At 39.7% G+C, this 24,955-nt stretch overlaps 1 protein-coding gene across 4 annotated transcripts in view; it reads left to right on the forward strand.

Annotated features, from left to right (window-relative positions):
• Positions 1-8,120: 8,120 nt before the first annotated feature.
• CERKL (CERK like autophagy regulator) overlaps positions 8,121-24,955 on the forward strand; it is a 63,564-nt gene continuing 46,729 nt past the window's right edge. For all 4 annotated transcript variants that reach the window (XR_012995673.1, XM_076342490.1, XM_076342489.1 and 1 more), the window contains exon 1: positions 8,121-8,436. Coding sequence is in view for 3 of the 4 variants with exons in the window: in XM_076342490.1 (XP_076198605.1) it covers positions 8,121-8,436 (316 nt within the window). In the remaining variant the exon portion in view is untranslated. The remainder of the gene's footprint in view (positions 8,437-24,955) is intronic.

Genomic DNA, 24,955 nt, shown 5'->3' on the forward strand with positions numbered 1-24,955 from the left:
ACATAAAGATTCTTCTAGTCAGTCAAGGGGCAACTCACATGCCACCATCTTTTATTCAAAGGCAGGCACAGATGTTCCTTCTGCAGGGGAGGTTTTAATTTATGAAAATGATATTGTTTATGCATGAATGCACTCTGCATAACACACAGTACTTCCATCTGATGAGAGAAATACCACAGAACCAGTGCCAATGTCAGGAACATATTCTGCAAATTTAGTTGCTTAAATGTTTAATGAATATTTGGAAGGCATTTCCAAACCACAAGAAACCTTTTCAATTACCTTTTCTTTTTCCATGGTTAATAACAAAATTCAATTCCTCTAGCCAATGCAATTTACTTAAAAGATCTACCTAGGCTATCTGAATGTTTGCTACTGCGATACTTTAGAGAAAATAATATTTTAATGTTATGAGCAACCTAATAAGGAAAAATAATTAGGCATTTTGGTAACTAGAGGCTCCATTTTACAAATCACTTGTGAGTTTTGTTATTTCAATTAGTTTAGGTTTTTTTTCCCCTACCCTTATAAAATATTGGACTTTTTTTTCCCCCCTTTAGCTGCTGCTTCTGATGCCTCCATGATATTTATTTTTTCTTTCTGTTAATATCAAGCCGAATCTTGAAATCTCTGCTCATGACTCCCACAGGAAGGTCTATCAAGGTCTCTTTCAAAAGGAAAGAATTACTCACACTGTTCCTCTCCTATGAACATATCGCTAATTAACTAAGGCTATAGTGGGATTATCTCACTTCTGCATGCGGAGGAAACTCTGGGGTTGAGTCATACCCACACACATACTGGGTCATCCAGCAGAGGCCTAGGACTCTTTTTATGGCTTGTTGGGACCAGTGGCCTTTCCCTTCTTCTTTATGCCGTACTTCTGACAGCAGAAATTGTTCTATCACCAGCGCCTGCTTGAGAAGACCCTGGTGAAATCTCTGCAGGAACAGTGCACGAGTAAGTCACGACTTGCAGCTTTTCCCTTCTTGGTTTTCTGAAGCAACAGAAGAGGGTCCGGAAGTTGTGGACTCATCATTGCCTGTGATACAGCTGAGGCCCCAGCTATGACAGAGGGGTCTGAAATGGTGGAATTCCAGGTCACAAACACAAGATGTCAGAGAGGCTGAAAACTCAGCTTTTACCTAGCCGGAATGAAAAAAGAGCCTCAACATCATCAGACTTCAGCCCAGTGCCTTCAGGAGGACTCCCCAAGTGAAGGGAAGTAGATTCAAGGAGAACCAAGATTCCTGAATTCACCAGAAGACAACAGAGCATCGCTTTCTCCAGAAGATACTGTTCCAGAATTTTAATAAAGTAATATTAAAAAACAACATACAATTCCAGAGGTAATAGGAATTAACAGAAATAATTTTAAACTAAGACTTGAGACCAAGTAAAACAAACCTTTTCTATCATCTGTAACAGTAAAAATTCTTGCAATTATTTCAATATTGTAACTGATCAAAACTGGATCGACCGTGACCTTAATGATTGCTTTTGATGTATTAAAAAAATAATGAGTCTCCCTTTTTTTTTTAAACAACACAGTACTTCTGTACAAAGAACCATTTTGTCAAATACATTTAGAAATTACAGAGTTAAATTCCATTCTCTTGTTTACACATATATATTATCTAAAGATAAAAAACCCAAACAAAACCCACTCAGTTCTCACTCATTCCTATTGAGGAAGAACTTACAGAAATGAAAACTTGGAGTTCTGCCTGGTGCTGTATCAGGGAAAATATGCAGAAATTGGTCTTTGTTTTTATTGACCAAGATGGGTTGTATGGTAATTATTTCAGAAATTATAAATGGTCTACACTCTTTCCTTAGCTGAAAATCCCACCTTACAAAAAGCCTTGAAAAACATAGTACATGAATATGTGTTAAAACAGTGAGCTGAAGATCTACAAATAGACTGTTCTTTAAATATGTACATAAGTTTTTTAAATAATTCATATATGTATTTAACAAACTGTCAGAAGCTATGCAATACAAAATTAAAACTGACAATGCTCTCAAAGCATTCTCTTAAGTATTTAGGTTGCCTACAGGGTATGTAAAACATAGAGTATCAGCCCTGGCTTTCAGTTTCCCAGCTTGCAGTAGTTTACAGCAGAGAGTTAACTGCATTTTTTATGAAATAAAATAGAAGCAACTAAGATTTACACTATTTGCCAACATTTTGGTGAAAGAACAATAGAAAACAAGATTCAGAGTAAAACTTATCGCCTTAAAAAGATAGCGTATCAACCTTAATGCAAAGAAAAAAATAAAATGTCTTCTGGTCAACACATTCTCATTTTATATTCCTTCCCGTTATCACATTTTCCTCTATTTTGAATAAGATCAGTTTCAGCTCCTGGTGCTCACAGGAATGACTGCAACTTCAGACTCCATTCTTGCTGCTTCTTATTCCTGCATAATAATTTCACTCATTCTTGTTCTCTTCTTTGCAGAGATTTGTCCATCTCCACAACTTCAGACTTTCTTTTCCTTAACTGCTCTTCTTTCTCTCTCTTTTTTTTTAATGTTTTCCTTCTCCTTTTCAGACATACAGAAATATGTCTAGTAATAGCAATGCTCACTTCTATAGACTATTGGTGCCTTTTTCTTCAGAATAATTTATGACTTCACTTATTGTGTAAAAAGTTTGGTGTTCTGGTAAAGGTCTCTTCTTTGAAGTCAAGGAAAAACAACACAACAGAGCTGAATTAATATTGAGAGCTATAAAGATGCTTTTCTAGACTAGCAATGTAAGAAGGGAACATACTTAGGAGAGCTAATATTTGGGAATGAACAGCTGAAGTATAACTGACTACACACTAAACCTTCATTGTATAAACAGACACTGTAGCCAGAAAAACATACAAGCCAAGGGTATGCTGCCAATTTCAAAATTCAGATTTCTCCAGAAGCAAATCTCTACTAGCCACTGAAACAAGCCAGCTCCCAGAAATGTCCAGTTGAATCCTTCAGATTGGACATAACGTATTTTCCCCGCAGCATCCCCTCATCTCTTCTTGTCTTAATTCCTGTTTCTTAACTTCAGCATCACACTATCCATGAATCAAAAACTGGCCTTCCCATTTCTTGCCTATTCACCTCATTGCATTTTCTACCCATTTTTCTTGAGGGGAGAGGATTTATTTTCCAACAGCGTGCTTTACCTGCTTGCTCTCCTTCAGTAAACACTAGCTGTACTTCCCTCACTTGCTATTTCTGCCAGAGGTTGTCCTACCTCTTCTCTTTCTTCACTTCACAGGGTTCTTCTGGAAAAGACTTCTGAGACTCTCAGTACTTCTTAGCATCTAGACAGCAAGAGATGATTTCCTTCATCCAGAGAGAAACTGTTAGTTAAGGAGAGGTTAGCTCATCTCTTCATTTCCTATTACCTCTTGTCCAGGCCCAGAAGATCCTCCCCTCTCCTAGTTCAGCTGCCTGTGCTCAAGGCCAGCACCCTGGCATGGAGCAGTATCTCCTCCAGGTCCAGACTGCTGAGAACAAGCTCTAAGAAACCACAAGGGGGATCTCCCCTCCCTCACTCAAGAACTGTGTCTAAGAAAAGGCTCTCACCCCTGGTATCTGCCTTCATGATATTGTAGCCATGCCTGTGCCTGGCCATATCCAGACCCTGACCCACAGACTTGATACCGTTGCTTGACCTTGGACCTTCCTTGACAGTATAGACTTCCCTGGTGGCTGCTGGCCTAGCACTGACACTGGTTACTGTCACCAAACCTGACCTGCTGACTCTGCTTTTCAACTTGATGTTGGACATACCTCATTGCAATGGGTTTTTCTAGCTATCTGGACTCTTGGCTGAACTTAGCTACACACAGCTCTGCTCACCTTGGTCAAGTATGTGGGGCCCTACCTGACTTGTGGTCACTCCCAGCTCTGCTCCCTTTTTAGAGCAGCCTGCTCTTACTGTTCCTTGACACTCCTCTTGTGCTTCTGGCTGCTAGGGTCCTGAGGGCACAACTGAGCCCTGACCAGCCCTCCCTGCAACCCCCCACCAACCCCGCCCAAGGGCCCGGAGCTCTATTTAAGCTCAGACTGGGACTATCAGTCCTTTCTTTAGAAATGCTGTGGGATGCTGGTCTCCAGTTCAGCTACAGCCCTGATCTGGCTATGAGCCCTGCGGATCCAGATCTGCAAATGGATGTCCGGGCCTCAGCCCTGCCTCATCACTGTGAACCTGCCTGATGATCTGGATTCTTGGGGGATCCTGGCACCCTCCCCTAGCCTTCCTTGCTCAGCTACCACCAGGTGGGTCCTGGCCAGAATGGTCCCTGCCTTACTAGCCCTGGGGTCCCCCTCTTGGCTCCCTGGCCCTTAGGGAGCAGCTGGCCCTTGCCGTGCCCTGACAATGGCTTTGCTTCCCTTCCTGGTGTGCCCCCCTGCCCCCTTTTTGCACCTTCTAATTTACTTGAGCTATTTGTTTAAAAAAACAAACAAAAAATGTTAAGACAATTTCTAAGGCAGCTCCACTGGCTCTCTAAGTAAGTAAAATGGAGTAACAGAGTAACCTGGGATTCAGACTATAAAACGCAGCACAAAACTGTTCTGTGGACTCAGTTCTATGAATTTTTTTTTATTCCTGGTATGCTGTAAGAATGCACACTTTCCATACTTATCACTAGAAAAAAAGAATAGCTATGTCTTGTAGAGAACTGCTGATGAACTAGATGTCCTCATGCACTGCATAATTAGTCACCCTTAAATTGAAAGAGGTACATTAAATTCAAAGACAAAGTGTTATTTATTTTATGCATGGAAAACACCAAATATTTACAAATATTCAAAGAATACTTTGGGAGGCTATCTAAAGAGCCACAAAATTTAGTTTGAAGGATTTTTATAAAAATGTCCTTCAACTTACTCCTTATTAAGAGGTGAATAGAGCTTCTCTATGTTCCTGTATCTATTGCCATTGAATCAAAATGCACATGAGAGAACAGGAAAGTAAAACACATTTTAGCTGCTTTGGGTGACTTGCAATGCTTCTATATCATCCCTATTCCTCATGCAGCATACTGTATTTCTAGATGTCCCTTGATCATTCTGCCATCACAAGTACCTATAAGCGCCACTTACAAATTCTGGCTATGATCAAAGATGTAGAAGAAATAAAGGTCATTACATGCAGGTTGAGTGCTCTATGCTATTTGGCTGCCTACTATATAATTCCTGCTATACATTTACTGTTTGTCTTGTGTGTCTCTTTTTTTTTTCTCTAATATGGGAACATCACACAGGATGCTACATGGGATCATCAATACACACAACCCTTCTTACAATAAAGGACAAGGAAGTTCTATGTGTGAGAGTTCCAGACATAGTCTGGAAAATGGATAAAATTATATTGCTGGACTATTCCATGTTTTTCCAAATTCAATGTGCAAATCTGAAAGTTGTGATATTAAAAAAAATAAGTCTATTAGAGTAGACTTGCTTAGAATATTATTTTTTTTTTCCCCAGGAAAAAGTGTCTGTCTCAGACTTACAAACGATTGTGGGGATTGAAGATTTGTGAACAGTAGCAAACCAAGAGTGAACAGATTTGTATGTTCCTCATATGGTTTTTGTTACTATATACAGTTCACTTACTATTTTATGTTTTTATCTACTACGTTTTAGTATCTTAACAGTTAGTGATCTAATACACCTTTCAAGTAACATCAATAAAAGGGTGTTAGAAGTTTTAATGACATCAGTTGGAGGGTATTACAAGTCTCTTAGGAATTGTAATAGTCTTCCACTGATGGTGCTGAAAATAGTATTATTTTATGGTTCTAAGACAGTTATCAGCTTATCCTTTCCTGTACCTCATGAGAAATTATCTGGTGACAATGTATAATATACATAGATGGGATAGGCTAATAAATGGTCTCAGAAACAAATACAAATGACTGCAGGGGATTATAAAGGGCATACAGCCTCAAAATTGATTCAACTATACCCAGTTTCATGTTGTGCTTTATCTTCTAGTTAATGATTTAGCTTTCCTTTTGAATGACATCAGTGCAAACACATTAAAGATCACCGATGCCAAATAACAGACACAAGTTTAATTGGTTCATCTACTGTTGTACCAGAATGATAAATTGGTAAGGCAAGCTTGTTTGTTTGGCTTGCAGTTTTTCCTGCCTTGTCACGCAGTTATCTTTAGGCAAAAAAATGTATTTTGCACAAAACTCCCACAGTTTAGACATAATTTCAATTATTTACACTTTATTTTATCTGATTACTCTGCAGTCAAGATATTTATATCCCAACAAAGAAGATCTAAGGGACAAAAAATATTGACACAATTAAAGTCAGAATAAGACTACTGACACTAACAGCTTTAACAAGCAGGAACTTTACGTGGTCACGTTGTGATTCAGAAAGGCAAATTGGTGAGGGCTACATTTCAGTGAAAGCTGTATCAATGGCTCGATGCAAATTGAAAAGCATGTACAGGTTGCATATTTACCAAATATTCATAGCATATTTTAAATGTTGCAAAGTAATAGATGGAAATAAGTATAAAAAAGCTGTACCATAGTGATTTTTTAAATACGTCTTAAAACTGTCTTCTCAGCTACATAATTAGCAGCTTGGTACAGGTTTTTATGGAACTATTAAGGAAGGCAGCTTAATAGTCATGAAATCATGTATAATCTCATGGACTCTCAGCTGGTTTGATTGCAGACAATCAGATTTCCTTACCTGTAACAGCATTTCTCTTCTAGAGAGAGAAACATCACAGGAAGAGCCTTGGATATTTTCACATGTGGTTTAAACTGTAATTTGTATCAACCTGCAAAAGGCAGTATTTTTAATTTTTTGCTTTATTTCTCAGAGGGATGTTGTGTATTTGTCTTATTACAAATACTAAAGATAAAATTACTACACTGCTCATTTAAAAATGTCCTTTTCATGCACGAATAAGCCACCATGACATTATACAACTCGGAACTAAAAAACCCCTTGCTGTTTTCCTTCAAGTTAAGCCTTTGCAGGCTCAGGAGCACCTTATAAATTGGAGTTGATGCTGGAGCTCTAATGAGATTGTCATCAGCGAATCTTACAGCACCCGTGAGTGAAGCTGTCATACCTCCAAACAGTAAAATCTACCATTTACAGGGCGGGAGTAAAGAAGGGGTCTCCCTCCTCTGCATTTAAGCTTTGAGGGTGAGGGATGACTACACAACCTTCCGGGTATGCTTTCTGCATTGGCCCACTTGACGCCGAATCTAATGTTGTACGAGTTTATATCAGATGCTGAGTCATTGTGTTCCTCAATTGTTATGAAGGGTATGTGTAATTGTGATAACTTCACCTAGGTTTATGATAATACCGTTTTGCAGCATGAACGTCAACATGGTATTTATCTTAAGGCTAAGCCATAGACACAACCTGTGCAGGACTTGACCTTTTTAGTATGAAAGGGCTTATTATAACTTCACGTCAGTTTTCCAAAGCTAAATAATCCTAATATTTTAGTGACGACAGGAAAGCAGAAGACATATGGGACTCTGACAAAGAAAATGAACTTTTGTAGCTAGAGAATTCCTTCATTGCGCTCCTTGGGGAAGCAAGAGTAACTTAGGAGAACAAAACCGTAAGAAGCCTTTTGACCGTTGTCACCGTACTCCAGTTACCCTACAGAGCACCGTACCTAATGTAGGGTCCCGGGTTTGTTCCGCTACCCAGCACAGGCTGGGCAGCCGGGGAAGCCTCAGCGGGCGGCAGCAGGGCCGTGGTGCCAGCCTGCGCTCGGCCCAGTTTCAGGTGACCCGGCGGAGTCCTGCCCCGCTGATGGCAGCGAAGGGCTCCCCCTCAGCGGCGGAAGGGAGAGACGTCTTCCCCAGGAGGCGCTCAGCGCGGCCCCGGCCAGCCTGACTCCCTGCTCCTCACCCACCGCTGCCTGCGAGGGGACTGGCGGGCTCGCGGCGGACCTGCGGGCGGCGCCGGGCGAGGACGCGGCTGCCGTCCCGCTCCGGGCGCCCTCCCGCCGGCCCCTGGGCGGCCGCGGCTCCGCCCGCGGGGCGGGGCGGGCGCTGCCTTGGCAGCAGCCGGGACGCTGAGAGCGGCCGGTCGCGCGGGGCGGCGGTGCGGCCGCCATGCTGGGCGCCGCGGCCCCCTTCCTCGGCCCCCAGAGGCGGGCCTGGCCCGAGGGCCCGGCCGGCGGCCGCCCCCCGCGGGAGCAGCGCGCGCGGGCGGCGGCCGTTGGCGCCGCTCGCGCTCGCTCCTCAGCGGCGGCGCCCGAAGAGCGGCGGCAGCGGCGGAGGGTGGCCCCGCTGGCGGCGGCCCCGCCGGCCGAGGCGGGAGAGGAGCCGCTCCTCAGGGGCATCTTCGAGATCAGCAAGAGGAGCTGCGACGTGGTGCTGAGCGCCCGGCGGCTCCGCTGGAGCCCCATCCTGCCCGAGAGCCCCACAGGTGGGACGGGACGGGCCGGGGTGGGGTGGGGCGGGGCGGGGGGTGTCCGCCGGGGAGCGGGGGCCGGGCCCGGGCCCAGGCCCAGGCCGCCTCCGGGAGCGGGCGGCGGCACCGCGGGGCCGCCCGGGGCGAGTTGGCCTTCCCGCGGCGCTGCGAGGGAAAGGCGAGCTGCGGCTGGGGCCTCTCCGGGCAGGGCGATGGAGAGTCGCCTTTAAACGGGATTACAGTAAACTAGTTGAAGTCAGTGGTGTCAGGCATGTCTCTTCCCTTCAAGGTTATGCTGGGGATTAGAATAAAAAAAATAAATAGTTCATAACGCAGTGAGCGTCTTGAGTGTCAACTCTTCCTGGCAAGAGCCCTTACTTCTTGGCGGGTGATATGAAAAGGACAAAATGTAAGAGATGGTGGTTTTATGGCTTCTTAGCCCCAGGCAGAACAGTAAGAGGATTTGATTTTGTTTCTGCTGCATCAGCTTTTCTCAGCTTACTCTCTTTGACAGGTACATAAACTGGAGCACGTGTAGGTGGGTATGGTTTTGTGAGATGGGCCTGAGTTTTGTGATGAGGTGTCTGTGACAGGTTGTCCTTGCTCCATGCTTTTCCAATAAAGCAACACGCTGTGGAAAGTGCTGTCACAAAGGATTTGATCAAGTGAAACAAATTATACACAAAAGTTTTAGAAGAAAAAGAATGCTCCTTAAACTTACTCAAATAGTCTTTTTTTTCTCCTAGAAACTGTGCAAACATAAACTTACTTTCAAAACTACATGCAAGCTCTTAGAAGTGCCTGTTTACTGCAGTGACCTCCCAGTGCTTATGTGAAAGAGAAATCAAAGTTGCGTTCAGGAATGCAGAGTTTCCAGACAGCACAGTTGCCTTACTGTGCTATACCAGGCACAGTTAGATTGTCCAGGCCTAAAATACCAGGTTTATTTTAGTATTATTTTGGACAGAACTTAAAACTTCATATGGGTAAGATCCAACAGCCATAAATTCGGCATACTGAGAAACAAAGTTTCTTCCACATACCAGTTTTTCTATGTTATGATAATCTGTTCCTCTTCAAGGTAGTCTGTATGCTGCAGAGGCTCGAGAGTGGTGTGGAAACCTGGGATTCCAGTACTGCTGCTGCAGAGAAATACTCAGATGCTCACCGCTGAAGTTGTTATGCTTCATTTCATGTAACCATGTTGGGATACCAGAGCTACTGAAATCAAACTGCTATGGTGCCATGCACAACTATTGACTCTTATCCTCCGAATAGTGTAACCATGTTAATGCAGTGTTGTGCTCAGACTTAGATACCTGCTTTTCAGCAGGACCATTGAGTTTTGATGAAGGCTGCACTGGTGTGCGTACGGTCCTTCCTCTTGTGGAGTCAGTCTGGGTGCCTTAGTAATGCTGTTACACAACACTGTAGCCTCTCTTCCTTCCCTTTTGGGGTTAACTACAGGTCTCTGTGTATGTGATCTGAAGTGAGATTTATTAATTATTTAGTTCTGTGTGCAGTGCTCTAATATGATTGCCACTTTATGTTCTGGCTACTTTAATGTAGCTTGAATTGTCATATATCAGGAAGTTGGGTCCACGATTGTCTTTTAATTGTCACCAGTGAAAGATTTTTAAGGTACAGACAGGAAGAATGAATTTCAATATGTATTGCTTCATGCTTCCAGGGATGGGAATATATTCTGGTATTTTGTTTTTCTAGGAATAATCCACCCCCTAAATTGCTACTTTGTGTAAGATCTTTTTATCCTGAGCTTACTTATACACACATTGTGAGCTTTTCTGTCTTAGTTCCTGTGAGGTGATAAAGCACACAGTGCTTAAAGTCAGGCATATTGCAGATGGCAAAACTTCAGGGATCTTATGGAAAGCAGCACTGACAAGTTGGTGTCAATTATATCAGGATTTGGGCTTTTACCGCACATGTATTAAATATTTGCCAATATTTTCTTGTCTCTGGCAATTCAGTTTTGTACTATGTTGTATTGACCTGCTGAATATTTTGGTTTCTGAGTAGTTCTTAATGTCCTACTTCTTTACTAGCTTCAGTGGAAAAGGCAGTGGTGTCTGCCAAATGCTAGGTTTTTCCTGAAGTCTGTGGTAGGCTATGAACTTTTACCATAGGATTTCCAAATTCTTAAATGTCAAGTACTTACGCTGAAGATAAGAGGATTTTCAGTTCCTCAGTTGGTATGGATGCCACCACTATGTCATCTGTAGCCGTTCCTGCTGATGCAGTTGCAGAGGTCAAATACAGGTTTTGGAAGCTGAATGGTTTTTTTCCCTCATGCTATCTTGTATCCCAGTAGCAGTTACTCTGGGGTGTTGCAAGTGTGGGACCTGTACTGGTGCTGGGAGGAGCCATCTGTGTTACTGTCTCATTTGGTGTAACGGAAGTACAGCAGTGCAGTGCTGTCAGAAGGTAGGGGAGATGGTCGATGGCTGTCTGGATAGGCCTGTTCCACCGGGGTTTGGCTTAAGCATACTTTCTCCAAACCAAAACCTTCATAATGTAGTTTACTTTAGGCTCTAAAAGGTCAGGTCAGGTCTTCACCCTTTGCCAGTGATGCTAAATAAAATGTCTCTTGCTTGGACTTGTATGTAGTAATTCTTCGTAATTTTGGAAAAGACTTTTCTTCCATGGCAGTCACTCTAGTCTGTCAAGTCAGAGAATTGCCAGGTAGTCGCTTTCTCCCCTTTTCCCTACTCCCCCTGCCCCCCTGCTCAATAGTTCCTCAAAAGTATTCCTGTCTTGCTGAAGTTGTTGTTTTTTGTCCACAGTTCTGTGGCTCCCATTGTGTGTTCTTACATGTGGTAGCTCGTGCAGCCTTGGCTCCTTCAGCTTCTCCTAAATAGAACTCAAAGCTCCAGCTTAAAGTTCTCAAGCAGGTGACATCTGCTGTGCCTGCGCTTGATCATTTCACGCTCATGTATGCGTAGTTCTGCCCCATTGCACTGTTTCTGTGGAGCTTTTGGCAGTATGATTATCAGGCAGACTTCCTTCTTTACTCTCCCTTTGATTTCTGCAGCTTCTGTCTCCTAGAGGTTTTTGGCTACCAGTGCTCGCTGAGGATTTTTGAAGGCTTCCTTTGTTGTTCACTCTCCAGACCTCATAGTAAGCTCCCCAGCAGCCTCTTCTCTCCTCTCAAATAAGCATGACCCGTTATGAATTTTGTGTTCTCCATTATAACAAAGCTTTGGGCACAAGTAAGGCCTGGGCAGGCAACTGGATGTGGAGCCTGAGGGAGCAAATGTATCAAGCAGGAACGTGGGCAGTGCGAAGCATGGCGTGGCTGCCCCCTCTGAAATGCTAAAATTACAGCCCGGGTGTGCAGCTCAGCTGAGCCTTTACTTCTCACCGGAGCCAGATACCCTCTGACCCGTAGCTGGTTGCTTGCTTTTAACAATGCAGTGGGCGTTGCAATGAGAAGTAGAGCTCACAGTCGGTAGTCCCTAGTTTTTTTTCTCTAGCTTCTTTCTATGTAGCTTTCCTATGCTATAGATATAACCACTGAAATTAAGAAAAAACAAGACTTGTCTATCTGTATTAATAATCCAGCCCCAAACTGTAGAGCTTCTCATTTTGGATGCTGCTTCAAAACCATAGCAAAGAAAGCTATCTTACATACAGATTTGAATATTATATGTGATTTTTAGAAGTTCCCAGAAGATAATAAGAATGACTGAATGATGGAAAAAAAAATATTATTTACATTTAAGAACAAATGTAAAAAGGCTAAGTGCTGGGTCCTGCACTTCAGCCACAACAACCCCATGCAACGCTACAGGCTTGGGGAAGAGTGGCTGGAAAGCTGCCTGTTGGAAAAGGACCTGGGGGTGCTGGTTGACAGCTGGCTGAACGTGAGCTGGCAGTGTGTCCAGGAGGCCAAGAAGGCCAATGGCATCCTGGCCTGTATCAGAACTAGTGTGGCCAGCAGGAGTAGGGAAGTGATTGTGCCCCTGTACTTGGCACTGGTAGGGCTGCACCTCGAATACTGTGTTCAGTTTTGGGCCCCTCACTACAAGAAGGACGTCGAGGTGCTGGAGCGTGTCCAGAGAAGGGCAACGAAGCTGGTGAAGGGTCTGGAGAACAAGTCTTATGAGGAGCGGCTGAGGGAACTGGGGCTGTTTAGCCTGGAGAAAAGGAGACTCAGGGGAGACCTCATCGCTCTCTACAACTACCTGAAAGGAGGTTGTAGCGAGGTGGGTGTCGGTCTCTTCTCCCAAGTAACAAGCGATAGGACGAGAGGAAATGGCCTCAAGTTGCGCCAGGGGAGGTTTAGATTGGACGTGAGGAAAAATGTCTTTACTGAAAGAGTGGTTAAACATTGGAACAGGCTGCCCAGGGAAGTGGTGGAGTCCCCATCCCTGGAGGTATTTAAAAGACGTGTAGATGAGGCACTTAGGGACATGGTTTAGTGGGCATGGTGGTGTTGGGTTGATGGTTGGACTCAATGATCTTGGAGGACTTTTCCAACCTTAATGATTCTATGATTCTAAATGCTCAGAGTGGATTTTTTTTTTTTTTGGTGTAGCTAAAGTTTAAAAACTAATGAAATGTAGGCGATTGGCAGCAGTGGATGTGGGAATCATTTGTATTTTAGAACAGTTTCAGTACAAATAGTGTCAATTCAGTCTTCTTTATGCTGTTCTTCCAATACGGCTTGTTTTTTGCTGTTGAATGAGAACTTTAATCCTGATATTTCTTTAAAGCCTTCAGCATCTTTTTAAAGATTGCCACAGAATTTCCTGATTTACAATAATTGCAATTTTTCAGCAGATTCCTGTCAGATAGGAAATGGAACAAGACTGGCACTCGCTCAGTGTTTTATTGGTATGCGAAGTCTGGAGGCTTTTGATCATTACGAAAAACTTTATAAGTGTAGTTTCTTGTGTGTGTAGTGTACTTGACTGAAGCGTATATGAAGTTGTTCTCTCAGACTGACAGCATGTAGGCTGGACTGAGTATTTGGATAATAATAATAATTTCAATAAAACTTGCTTTTTTAATATAAGTAATTGAACATAATATTCTAAATTAATTGACCAATAAGAAAGTAAGATCTCTGGAGCAATCCAGAGGTTAATGTATTATTGAATATATATTTTCATAATGAAGTAAAAAAGATCAATATGTTAAGTATACTATTCTTATATATGGTATACTATAGTTCTTGTTTATATTATTCTAAAACGTAGATTTATATATATGCTATATAAGTGCAGCAATAAGGAAAAAAATCACTGATGTATTGCAACAGTGAAAGAGTTAGCAATAAAGGACTTAAAATTAATTCCAAGTGCATAGTGGCCTGCTGCCAAGGCTATTTAGGAACAGATGTGGCTGAAATAGATACCAATAGTCTGTTTGGGATCTCTAAAGTAAGACATCTGTCAGTCTATCGGTCAGTCAGGAATAATGGAAATGGGAACTGGCTGTTACAAAATGTGAATTACCGAAGTGCCACGTTGGTGAAATTCAAAGCTTTTGAATCTACTCCTGATGTGTAGAGAGCATAATTTCTTTAAGTGGCTTATCTATTGTCCAAATAGGAAAACTATTTTTAAGGAAGAGACATAAAAAAAATAATATGAAGTGTAACTCACTCATGAGAGTGAGATGTACATGTATCACATTAATATGTAAGATGTAAATTGGAGGACGAAAGCATGCAGTTTTAAACAATCCCATGGTGTCTGAACTTGTAAGACACTCTTAAATCTTTTTCAAGGAAGTCCATAAAATTAATGTCTTTTAGATAAATGCTGCATGAAACTGTGAAAGAATTTATTATTTTACAACTTTTGTGAAAAATTAAAAATATTTAAGGACATACTAATTAAAGGTCTTTTAAAATTTATTCTTTATTTCAGGTGGCTTCTAGACATAATGTCTCGATTCTCTGTCTGTCTTTTATCCTTTATCAGCAAATCAGTTCATGGCTATGTGTTTGTGGAACAATTTACGTTTCTGGTGTTTTTCTTGTATTTCATGTTTATGCTCCTCTCTGCTTATGTTGAAAGGGATTAACATACCCTGGGCATCTAATACTGGCTTTTTTATGTACTACAATTCTCTACCTCCAAAGAGAGAGATCAGATATTTAAATCTTTGTTCCAGAAAATACATTTCTGTGCTAGGTCTTGCAAATTGTATTTGTGTGTGTTTGGGTTCACATACGTGTTAAGCTGTGCATGTGTTAGTGAGTTGGATTCTGATGCTACATGAGTTTGAAATAACAGGATTTATTTAGCTTTCACACAAAGTAATAACTCTTCTTCATGGCCTTTTCTTTTTAATGCAAAACTATTTCTATTGGTGATATTGTGGTTTGTGTTACCTTAAAGCTCTTGTAGGCCATAAAATGGCAAGTTTTAGACTTGCCTAAAGGTGATGGGTTTTGTTTTTGTGGTTGTTTTTTTGTTTTTCTTCACTTCTCCTGTTGCACTATGTAATAAGTACGCCTTGCCATATACTAGTATAGATAAGGCGATGCTCTGCTTTATTCATCTCTTCCGCCTGCCTGGCGAGCAAGGGACGGTGGCTGGCTGGGTGCTTGGCATATTATGCATCATCAGGCATTTGGCACACCAGTAACAAGCCAGACGTAGCTGGTGCTGTTTTTTGGCTGCTGAGCAGGCCAATTGAAGAAAGACAGGTTGGAATCAAGGAGCAATCAGGAGGTGGGGGTGAGCTGATATATTAAGGGAGTGTAAGGGTTTTGGTGAAGTGCCATATGGGTGTGGGAGGGATTTGTGGGTACTGTGGAGAGGGATATTGGTGAACGGAGGGGAAACTGAAGCTGTTGCTGGGCAGATAGGAAGACATGCAGGGTGCTGCCATAGTGCGTGAGGTATGCGTGATACAGGGTAGGGAAATCACTGGCAAGTCAGAGGAGACATAATAAGGTGGTGAAGTAAAGAGAGGTAGGATGCAAGTTCGTTTAAAAAAAATAGTATTATCAAACTTCCATAATTTTCTTGTACATAGAATAATTGCCAACTCTTTTGACTATGCTTTCTGTGCAAAGGTGTGCAAGAGGAAATTGATGGTCTTGCTTATATAGCATGATGGAAAGAATCCAAAAGTGTATATTAAAAAAAAAGTTGATATACTAACCAATCTTTGATGTCCATGCTAGTGCTATTTTCATGTCTGTGATAGTGCTGTAGGGCTAAGAGTCCCTTCTTCAGTGTAAATTAATGTTCTTTTTAAATCATTAAAAACAGTATGCAGTCAAATCCCTTATCTAAGCATTTATCTTGTATCTCAGTTTCTGAATTGTGCTGTTCTTCAGCCTTTGAGAAACATTATTTTTTTTTAACCCCTCTTTCATATTCTAGGTGCTGTTGTAATCTTTTCTTGGTTGTCATTTTACCATATCATCCCTGAATTTGTGTCTCTCTAGTATGCACCTTTATACCTTTTCTGTTGCATCAAATGTTACCAACTTATCTTGACTTTCGAGTGTAGTTTATTGGAAAATGTGTGGTTTCTTTCAGGCAGTCCCTCACATTTAGAAGCAGTGCTCTGTAAACGTCCAAGAAGCTACATAATTCCTGAAATCCTTTCCTAATTTTTTTTTTTTTTTTTTAGTTAATGTCTGCAGGAAACAAATACAAAATCTGGTGAATAGCTTGGCCGCTCAGAGTCTGAAACTGCTGCCTACTTTCTTTGTCTGCGACTGTTTCTCTCCTCGGACTGTGTGTAGGATGTGGTTCTGTAGCACCTTGTGTGGGATAGTTGTAGGGATCATGGTTCCTAATCGGGTCTTCTGCTATGGTAAATCCATATAAGCTTGCCTCCATAGTTGTAACATGTTCATGGTAATAAATGGGTTAGAATTCAGAATATGATGTTCTTTTGCATTTTCTTATTTTGTATCTTGACAAAAGACATGCTCAAATTAAGACATTTCTATCTTTATTTTACAGTTACAAAATAGAAATAAAAATAAAGCAGGAAAGTCTGCCATCTGTCTTGTTGGAGTCAAAATAAACAAAACTTACATAAACAATTTTCCTTTCATTGTAGATATCTTATTTGTTAACTGTATATTAAAAGAGCAGCAGATAAATAATAGGTGGTGTTGCAATTATTGAAAAAACAAACAAGTAGGTATTGGATAGAAGGAATCCCTTTTTGTTTTCTGTTTCATTTAGGTATATCCAACTATATTATGCACTGCCTTTAGAAGGAAGTTTTTACTTAAATACACATAGTACTTTAAAAATATGTTTATCCTTCTTGGACAATTTATGAAAAAGCCTAAACGGCTGAAAATCTGAGAACATAAACCTGAAGAATTGAATAGTCTTTGTGTACCTTAACATTAGTGGGTTGTGGAACTAATGTTTTCCTTTCAAGGAAATCAGTGGTCCTGGTTTTTATGACTTATGTCGTAACAGTATGTGCAGACAAAAAAACATAATGTGTTGAGTATCTGATACATGTATTACCATATTGCCATAAGGAACTGCTATTATGTTAGACACCAACTGATTTTGTGATAGTGTTGGATTTCTCTCACATATGCTTATGTTTTTGTACAGATGATCCTCTAGGAACATCTGCTAGTTTTGTGGTGGTATCTGCTGTTTCCTTTCAAAATTTGACCTTTTTGTCATTTACTACTGGGACTGCTATAGAATTGCATTCTACTCAGATCCTTTTCTAAACTGATTCCTGTCTCATAGACATTAACTGTCAATTTTTTGAGTTAATTGTGTTTCACCATTCTCTGACATACTACAGAGTTGAGTGCAACGGTAAAGTTAATAAATTAACCTTTTAAAATACCATTTTATGATAATTTTTTTTAAACTGCTAACTTGAAATAAGTGACTAGAACGTCCTCCTTCCAACTGTTTAGGTGGTCTCAAAAATACTTGCGTCAGCAGACTAAGTGTAAGGATGGTATTTCTCAAACTATTTCACTAGGGAAGAAGTTTTGGAACTCCCTTCTTACAATTTAGGAACCCTTCCCCTTTTAGTTGGATTGCAGATAATATCCTTCGGACAGCAATACCAGTTTAGGATCACATCTTTAAGTGTAGCTGAATAAGTGAAAATGCAAGCACAACTGAAATTCAGTTGTGCATGTGGCACTGCAACTGGCAGGGAAGTCATGACCCTGTAAATGCAACCAAAAATGGGTTCTTAACGTGTTGGAAACTCCTCCTCTTGGATGAACAACCAGATGTATTATAATCTCTCTTTGACATGTAGAAGTTATCTGGGTAACTGGATTTTATGTAGTTACGATGAAGAGTTGAAGACATTAGTACTTCCTATTTCTGCACTCTGGCTGAGCATAGAAATCCTTTTTGTAGGACTGTAGATTTTACTATCAAACTGTTTTGCTGTGGCCCTCTGGAGGAAAAAATGGTGTGTTGACTTTTTATAATTTGGAAAAGTGGCTAATTATTTTGTTTCCAACAAAATGTATGCTTGTGTAGAGATAGTAGTTACTTTCACATAATACTGCTTGTGGTTTTAAAAGTTAAATGTGTATTTAAGCATGCATGAGACTTAATATTTTGAAAAATAATTAGGCTTCTGGTATTTCTTTAGCTTCATTTATGGATATGCCTTGTCATTTAGTTATACCTTTTTACTCCAAACTGATTCGTTCCAAAGGTGATTTTGAAGTTAAAAGTAATTGACTTGTGTTAATATTTTTCAGTGACAATGCTGCTAAAGGAAAAAAATAGTTAACTCATTTATAATGCGTTTGTGGCTTTCTTGGTTGAACCTGAATTTCTTTATAAACATGTGTTTTGTTATTATCAAAGCATGCAGCTTAAAAATGCACTATTGAATAAGAACATTTTGCGTCCTGTAAGGTCTCAAAGTAACTGTTTTCCTATTGCGTTTCCTCATGGAGTCATAACCTGTCCCCCCAGTGTAGGTTCAGCAGAGCAACAAGAAATGTCCCACAAACTGGGAAGTTTCGTGATACTAGAACTACCAATATTACCAGCTCTTCTTTGTTTCTGTGTTTCACACAACATCCCAATCCCCATTATTTAGGTACAGTTATCAGGAGTGGCTTGTTTATGGTGTAGAATAGTATTAGCTGAGTTTATCTTTTGGGAAGGAGTTTGGTGCTCAGAGATGAGTGCATTTGTTTGAAGCCTTGAGCTGTATTTGTATCTTTATCATGCTTGTAAATGGGAGTGTTTAAAAATGCTTATGTAGAGATTGAGGGGGTGCTTCTGATTTTATTCCTTCCCCAAATTTGCCTACTTTGTTTCTCTTTAAGATTGAAGAACATCCTCAGTTTATTCTTTGATGGGTGGGTATTTGATTAAAAGAATTTTTTTCTGTGTGATTTACGTTTGTCATCCTAGCTGAAGATTGTAAAATATTTCAGCATCATGTCTATTGTAAATGCCAAATATTGAATGTTATTTTATGAATATTAGAGATGGAAGAAAACAAAGCACAGAACTCATGTTGAGCTCTTTATGTATATCTATCAATGACAACATAGCTCTTAGCAACTTTGAGACTGATGCAATAAATACGTAAGCTCTTAAATTGCAAAACCAAGAAAATGCTTCAAGCCACACTTAATTTGGAGGTTTTGTAATACGATTGTGTCGTGGTTTAACCTCAGCTGGCAACTGAGCACCACACAGCCGTTTGCTCACTCTCCCCTGCCCCGGTGGGATGGGGAAAGAATCAGAAGAGTAAAAGTGAGAAAACCTGTGAGTTGAGATAAGAACAGTTTAATAATTGAACTATAATAATAATAATAATGATGGTAATAGAATATACAAAGGAAGTGATGCACAATGCAATTGCTCACCACCTGCCGACCGATGCCTAGCCAGTTCCCGAGCAGCGGTCGCCGACCCCGGCCAACTCCCCCCAGCTTTATATGCTGAGCATGATGTCACATGGTATGGAATATCCATTTGGCCAGTTTGGGTCAGCTGTCCTGGCTGTGCCCCCTCCCAGCTTCTTGTGCACCTCCAGCCTTCTCAGTCGGTAGAGCATGGGAAGCTGAAAAGTCCTTGACTAGTGTAAGCACTACCTAGCAACAACTAAAACATCAGTGTGTTATCAACATTATTCTCCTACTAAATCCAAAACACAGCCCTGTACCAGCTACTAGGAAGAAAATTAACTCTAACCCAGCCAAAACCAGGACAGATTGTAAGCCAGAGCATATAGAATGATTGTAAGCCACAACGCTTGATTTTTGTAAAATTGGAGCTCAGAAACCAGAATGGATCACAAATTATTCAAATGATCCCAGGGTAACTTACATAAGAATTAAAAATTATTTTCCAGGCCCACCATTGGCTTTATGTTACAAGGAACGATTAGTTTTCCTTACTAGTAGTACGGAAGCTGCTGTTTTCTCTCATGGTCTGTCAGTGGTAACAGACACAGATAAATATGTTTATTTAAAAAAAAATAAAAGGCGTTTTAAAAAAAATAAAAATTGTAGGTCTGGCTTTTCATGTGAGCCTTGATGTATGGTAGCCTTTCTGTAAGGGATTTGATGAAAGAAAATTCTACTTCTCATGTTTAAGATCTTGTGCAACTTCCTCCCTCCTCTGACTTCTTGTTTAGTTGTAGATGTAGGAATATATTAAATTGCTGATAAAAAATGTACAGTAACTTGGTTTACCTTCCAGTCCTCTAATCTAGCATGTGGCTGTTTCTTGCCTGTGTGTTGCAATTTTAAACAAATGGTCAGTTCATGAACAGAATTCAATGCTGAACTCTGAATTTCCTGGCTTTTGTCTATTTGGGCTATGTAAGATGGTAGTTACTCAGATGCGTTTCAGTACAGAGTAGTTGCTGTAGTTGTTGGTTTATTTGAACTGTGACAATATATCTCTCTTGTCAGTCCATACACTCAAATGAATATAGGAAAGTATGCTTTGTGAAGCTCAGAAAATGCAAAGCAACAGATGTTACGTACTGCACAATTATATGTATCCTGGAAACAGATCTTTACACAGTGCAGTCAGTCTTGGAAAAACAAAATTTGACATACAAATGATCAAGTTAAGGGTAACAGCAATAAATACTTACGACTAAATATATTGCTGTTTCGCAGATACTGTTCTGAGTTTGAGTAATTAAATGCTCACCGTTCTATTAAAACCCCCTGTGAGACAGATGCTTAAAAATCATCTTTGTATTTATTTTTTTCTCTATTGTTTCAGTACAGCATAGTAGAAATAGAATAAGTATTCTCACTTAAAAATAACGTTATAGGAAAATGGCTTTTTAAAAAAAAAAGCCTATGTTATTCTAACCTAAATGAAAATTCTTGTAAATAAATTACTAAAACCAAATAGGAAAAATTTCAAGATACCTTGCTGGCTTTCTGTGAGAAAACAGCACATCTTTGCCTGGCTGATCTGTTGACTGTTCTGAAGGTGGTTCAAAATGAGACTGCTCCTGTACCAAGTCCTCTCCCTGGTATGCTGTTTGTCGCAGGGCCTTTTGGAGACTTGTCAAACAGCTCTGTCAAGAAAGGTACTGAAAGATTTCATACTTGGATGGTTTTGGACTTCCCAAAGGCCTGCTCTGTCATATCTTTGTAGTGTAACTGGGGGTGAGGTAATTAGTTAGGCATCAAAATTATCATAGCACCAGTGAATAATACTGGCTATAGATGGTGGTAACTCATGTCGACGTCAAACTTTGAACACATTTGTGGTTTCATTTAGTAAATTCTGCAGTTGGCATATTCCAGGGTAAACCTAAATATATTGATATATTACAATAATCAGGAGAAGGTTGTATATAGATGTCTATTTTTAACTTGGTATTATTTTTATTAAAGGAAGAAGAATGCTTCTGAATTTTTCATGTGAAATGAAATGTTTCTTGGTCACTTGACTGCAACACACTCATTAAACAAGGCTGTGATTAAACTAAGAATATCCTCCAGATCCTTCTCTGTTTCATAGATCTTTTGTGATGGAGGACTAGTAATAACTATGGTTGCTTTAGAAAAGTGCTTAGCAGACAAAAAGAGTACCTAAGAAATGTTTGTAGTGGTTTTTTTCTTTTACTATAGTACAAACAAAAATGAAATAGGCTTTTTTTGTTTTGCACTTACATTTGTTGAGGAGTTAATTATTTAAGATATGATGGAAACAAGCAGGTGGTGTTTTTGAAATTTCGTCCCGAGGTCTCACTTGTTTTATGGAAACCATTTGTGGAACGTACACACAGAAATTCAGTACTGAACTTACAATGTAATTTATACATATATGCTTGTTTTGTCTTGCTTAAAGCAGCTATTGCTTTTTACATTTGCAAGTTTAACAATTTAGCAATATTAGTTTGTATGCAGGAACAGACTAATAAAATGAACTTACAGTAAAAAGAAAGCTGTTGTTAAATACGCTTATCTTTGTTTCAGTGTTTGTAATGTTTGTTTCCTTTGTCTAATTCATGGAGTGAAAGCTGCCTGAAAAGTTCATAGTGCCTTTGGTATATTAACAATGCAGTCTGGAAGGAGTATGGAAGAGAGAAAATGGCATGGGATAAACACAGAAAAGCAGAAATGCTGAACTTGTTTTTTTGGGGACTGTTAAAATAGGAGTGGAAAAGCATTTAGAGATTGTCAGTTATGTCCTACAGCACAGCTTCAGAGGCATGGCTGTTTTACCAATTTGACTGGGCAATGGGACAGTGAGTCCAAGAGTTGATATAATTAAGCATACTGCACTTATTTGAATGCCATCAGCTTGGGATCAAGATCAGGAGCTGTAGCTAGACCATTCCTAACGTATATGATCATAGGTTTATTATGTGGAAAATGTCATCTGTCACTTAAACCGTTGTTAGGATTATTATGTTAAGGATCATTAGGACATAAATAGAGACTAAACCAGATGTTTGTATGCTCTATAAACCAACAGTTATTTAACCATATCTTGAATACTGTGTGCAGTTCTGGTGTTCTCAACAAAGATGATGTGGGACTGGAGAAGGTTCAGGGGGTGACAATGATTAAAGGTAAGGAATGGCTCCTGGATGAGAGTGATGGACTAGGCTGGCCCTTTTTGGTCTGAAAGGGAGGCAGTTGAGATAGGTCCTGGAGAGAGCAGATGGCAATGGCTTTCTATCTTCCAACATAAGAAATATGGTGCATCTAATAAGGCTAAGAAGAACCAGGCTCAAAACAAAAGGAATAATCATGCAGCAAGTAAGAGAACTGCAAAACTTACTGCCAAAGGATATTGTTAATGCTAAAAGATTTTGTGGATTCAGCTGGAGGTGGAAGGCCTCATTTGAGTGCTGTTAAATGTGTAGAAACTGCAGTCAGTTCAGGGTGTCCCAAATGAAAACAGGTGGAGAGTGGAAAAGTATTAGTGGAAAATAGAATAAATGCTTGCTTTATTCCTGCTCCTCTTCTCTTAGCATCTGCTTGTGGCTATGGTTTGACATAAGATACCAGGACAGATGGACTTTTGCTCTGACCTGGTGTTGCTGGTCTTACGTACCAGAAACAGGTTAAATTATATTTAAATGATATTTTATGTAAAAGCACACGCACTAGTCTGTAACTCCATCTGTATTTGCACTACTAAGCAAGCTTTCTTGGTAGAATTTGAACTTCAGTTTGCCTAGCCTTCCATTTGCAAGGTACTTATTTTTATTGGTGGATCGATACAGTTTAAAGTATATGAGTTCTTTGGCTGACAAAATATCAAGAGGTTAATTTTATTAAATGCTGTTAAGAATTACAATACAGCAGCAGACTGTATAGGAAACCTGTATTTCTTAGCCGTAAGTGCCTTGAAAATATTGCTCATATGTATGTTTATAATTACTATAGTCTTGGGGTTTTTTATTTTTATTGTGGAGAAGGAAAGTTAAATTCCAAATACAAAAGCTAAACTTGTATAGGATATGAGTCTGAAACCATTACAAACCATTCCAGAAGAGTAATTAGTTTCATCAACCTCAAGGTTAGGAAAGAGTGCAGCTTCAATATGCTTAGCTGTTTTTTTTCCATAAATCTCTTTCAGAAGATTTCTGATATTCACAGGGTAGAAGATGACCCTCAATGTAAAACATCCATTTGTTATGTCAACAGCTCAAAGATGTGTGCCAAGGTATCTATAGTAATTAATTATTGAACACAGGTAATCATAATTTTCTTGCACTGGTTCACTTGAAGGCTAAGTCAAAGATTATTGTCTGATTTGTAACATGTGGCTGGATATGTGTAGAAAGTCAGATTTGTTCAATTTAGTTTTCAATGAGCAAGATAAGTTTAATATTGTGATAGAGGAAAATTTAGGTAGAATAGTAACAATAACGCACATACTGTGCAAGCGCCCGTTGGAGACAGTCTGAAGATGCATCTCTGTTAGTTGCTGTATGGGTGCTTTGGATAGGAATCTCTCTCTGATCCTGCAACCATATGCAGGATCTTCATGCGGTGAGTAAAATTCTTAGGATCTGCAAGTAAGATGTTTACTTCAACCTCATAGTGGTAATCCCTGTACGTATGTGTCCATTTGGTGTAATGCTAGGCATTTAAAAGTTTGGGGGAGTAAAAATTCGTATGTATTATGAGCGGTTTGAATTGTATCTTTGTCGTCGGACATGCATTTCTCCAACAGTGAAAACTCATCTGAAATAGGTTTTTTTTGACATGTTGATCAGTAGTCTTTCTGTTTGATTTTAGTCCTTCTTAGTACTAGGAATAGGAATAGACTGCAATTAGGAATGTGGTATGTAGCTACAGTTACCACACTGGAGTTAAGCGGAGTAGATGGGAGATGTCAAGGAATTTGCTTAAAATATCTATTTTAATAGCAGGAGACTGCTTGTTTGAGGCTATTGGTGCATGCAAGGATGAAAAGCATACATCATGGAAAATTTTGAGGTGGGTTCTTTGTTGGTGGTTTTTTGACTAGTGGCTCTGTTTTGAAGCAGTTGATATGCCTGTCAGAAAATAAGTAGGTTTCTGTATGTAACTTAGTATACTAATGTAGTTTGATGTAAAAGTGAAAGCTATTTCTATGCTGATAGTTAATTTTGAATTTCACGGTACTTAATGCTAAAATTTTATTCACAAAGCATTTTGTGGATTCTGCATGTTCTTTAAAATGCATTAACTTATTCTACTTTATGCACTGGTTATTACACAAATCAAAACCAAGATGGAGATCTTTTGATGTTTGAGAATCTTGTGAAAATTTCAAATAATGTGTTTTAAATGACATACTACTATTTAGTCTTATAATTCCTGAACTGTATAACAACATAAAATATTAAAACAACTCAAAGTACTGGCTTTACCTGATAATTTTTGAGTGTATTTTGATTTCCAAAATAGCATTATATATAGTTTTCTGATAGTCTAATCAGATACTCCCCAGAATTATTTTTTTCTGGAAAACATTTTGTAGAGCTGTTGATGTACTTTATCAGTGTCTTACATACATGGTTTGAAATTTAAATTAGCTTAAAGACATTTATTATTTATAATTCTAGTTTTATTTTAACGTAAGTG

The sequence above is a fragment of the Aptenodytes patagonicus genome, chromosome 6 (genome assembly GCF_965638725.1).
Source record: "Aptenodytes patagonicus chromosome 6, bAptPat1.pri.cur, whole genome shotgun sequence".
NCBI lineage: Eukaryota > Metazoa > Chordata > Aves > Sphenisciformes > Spheniscidae > Aptenodytes > Aptenodytes patagonicus.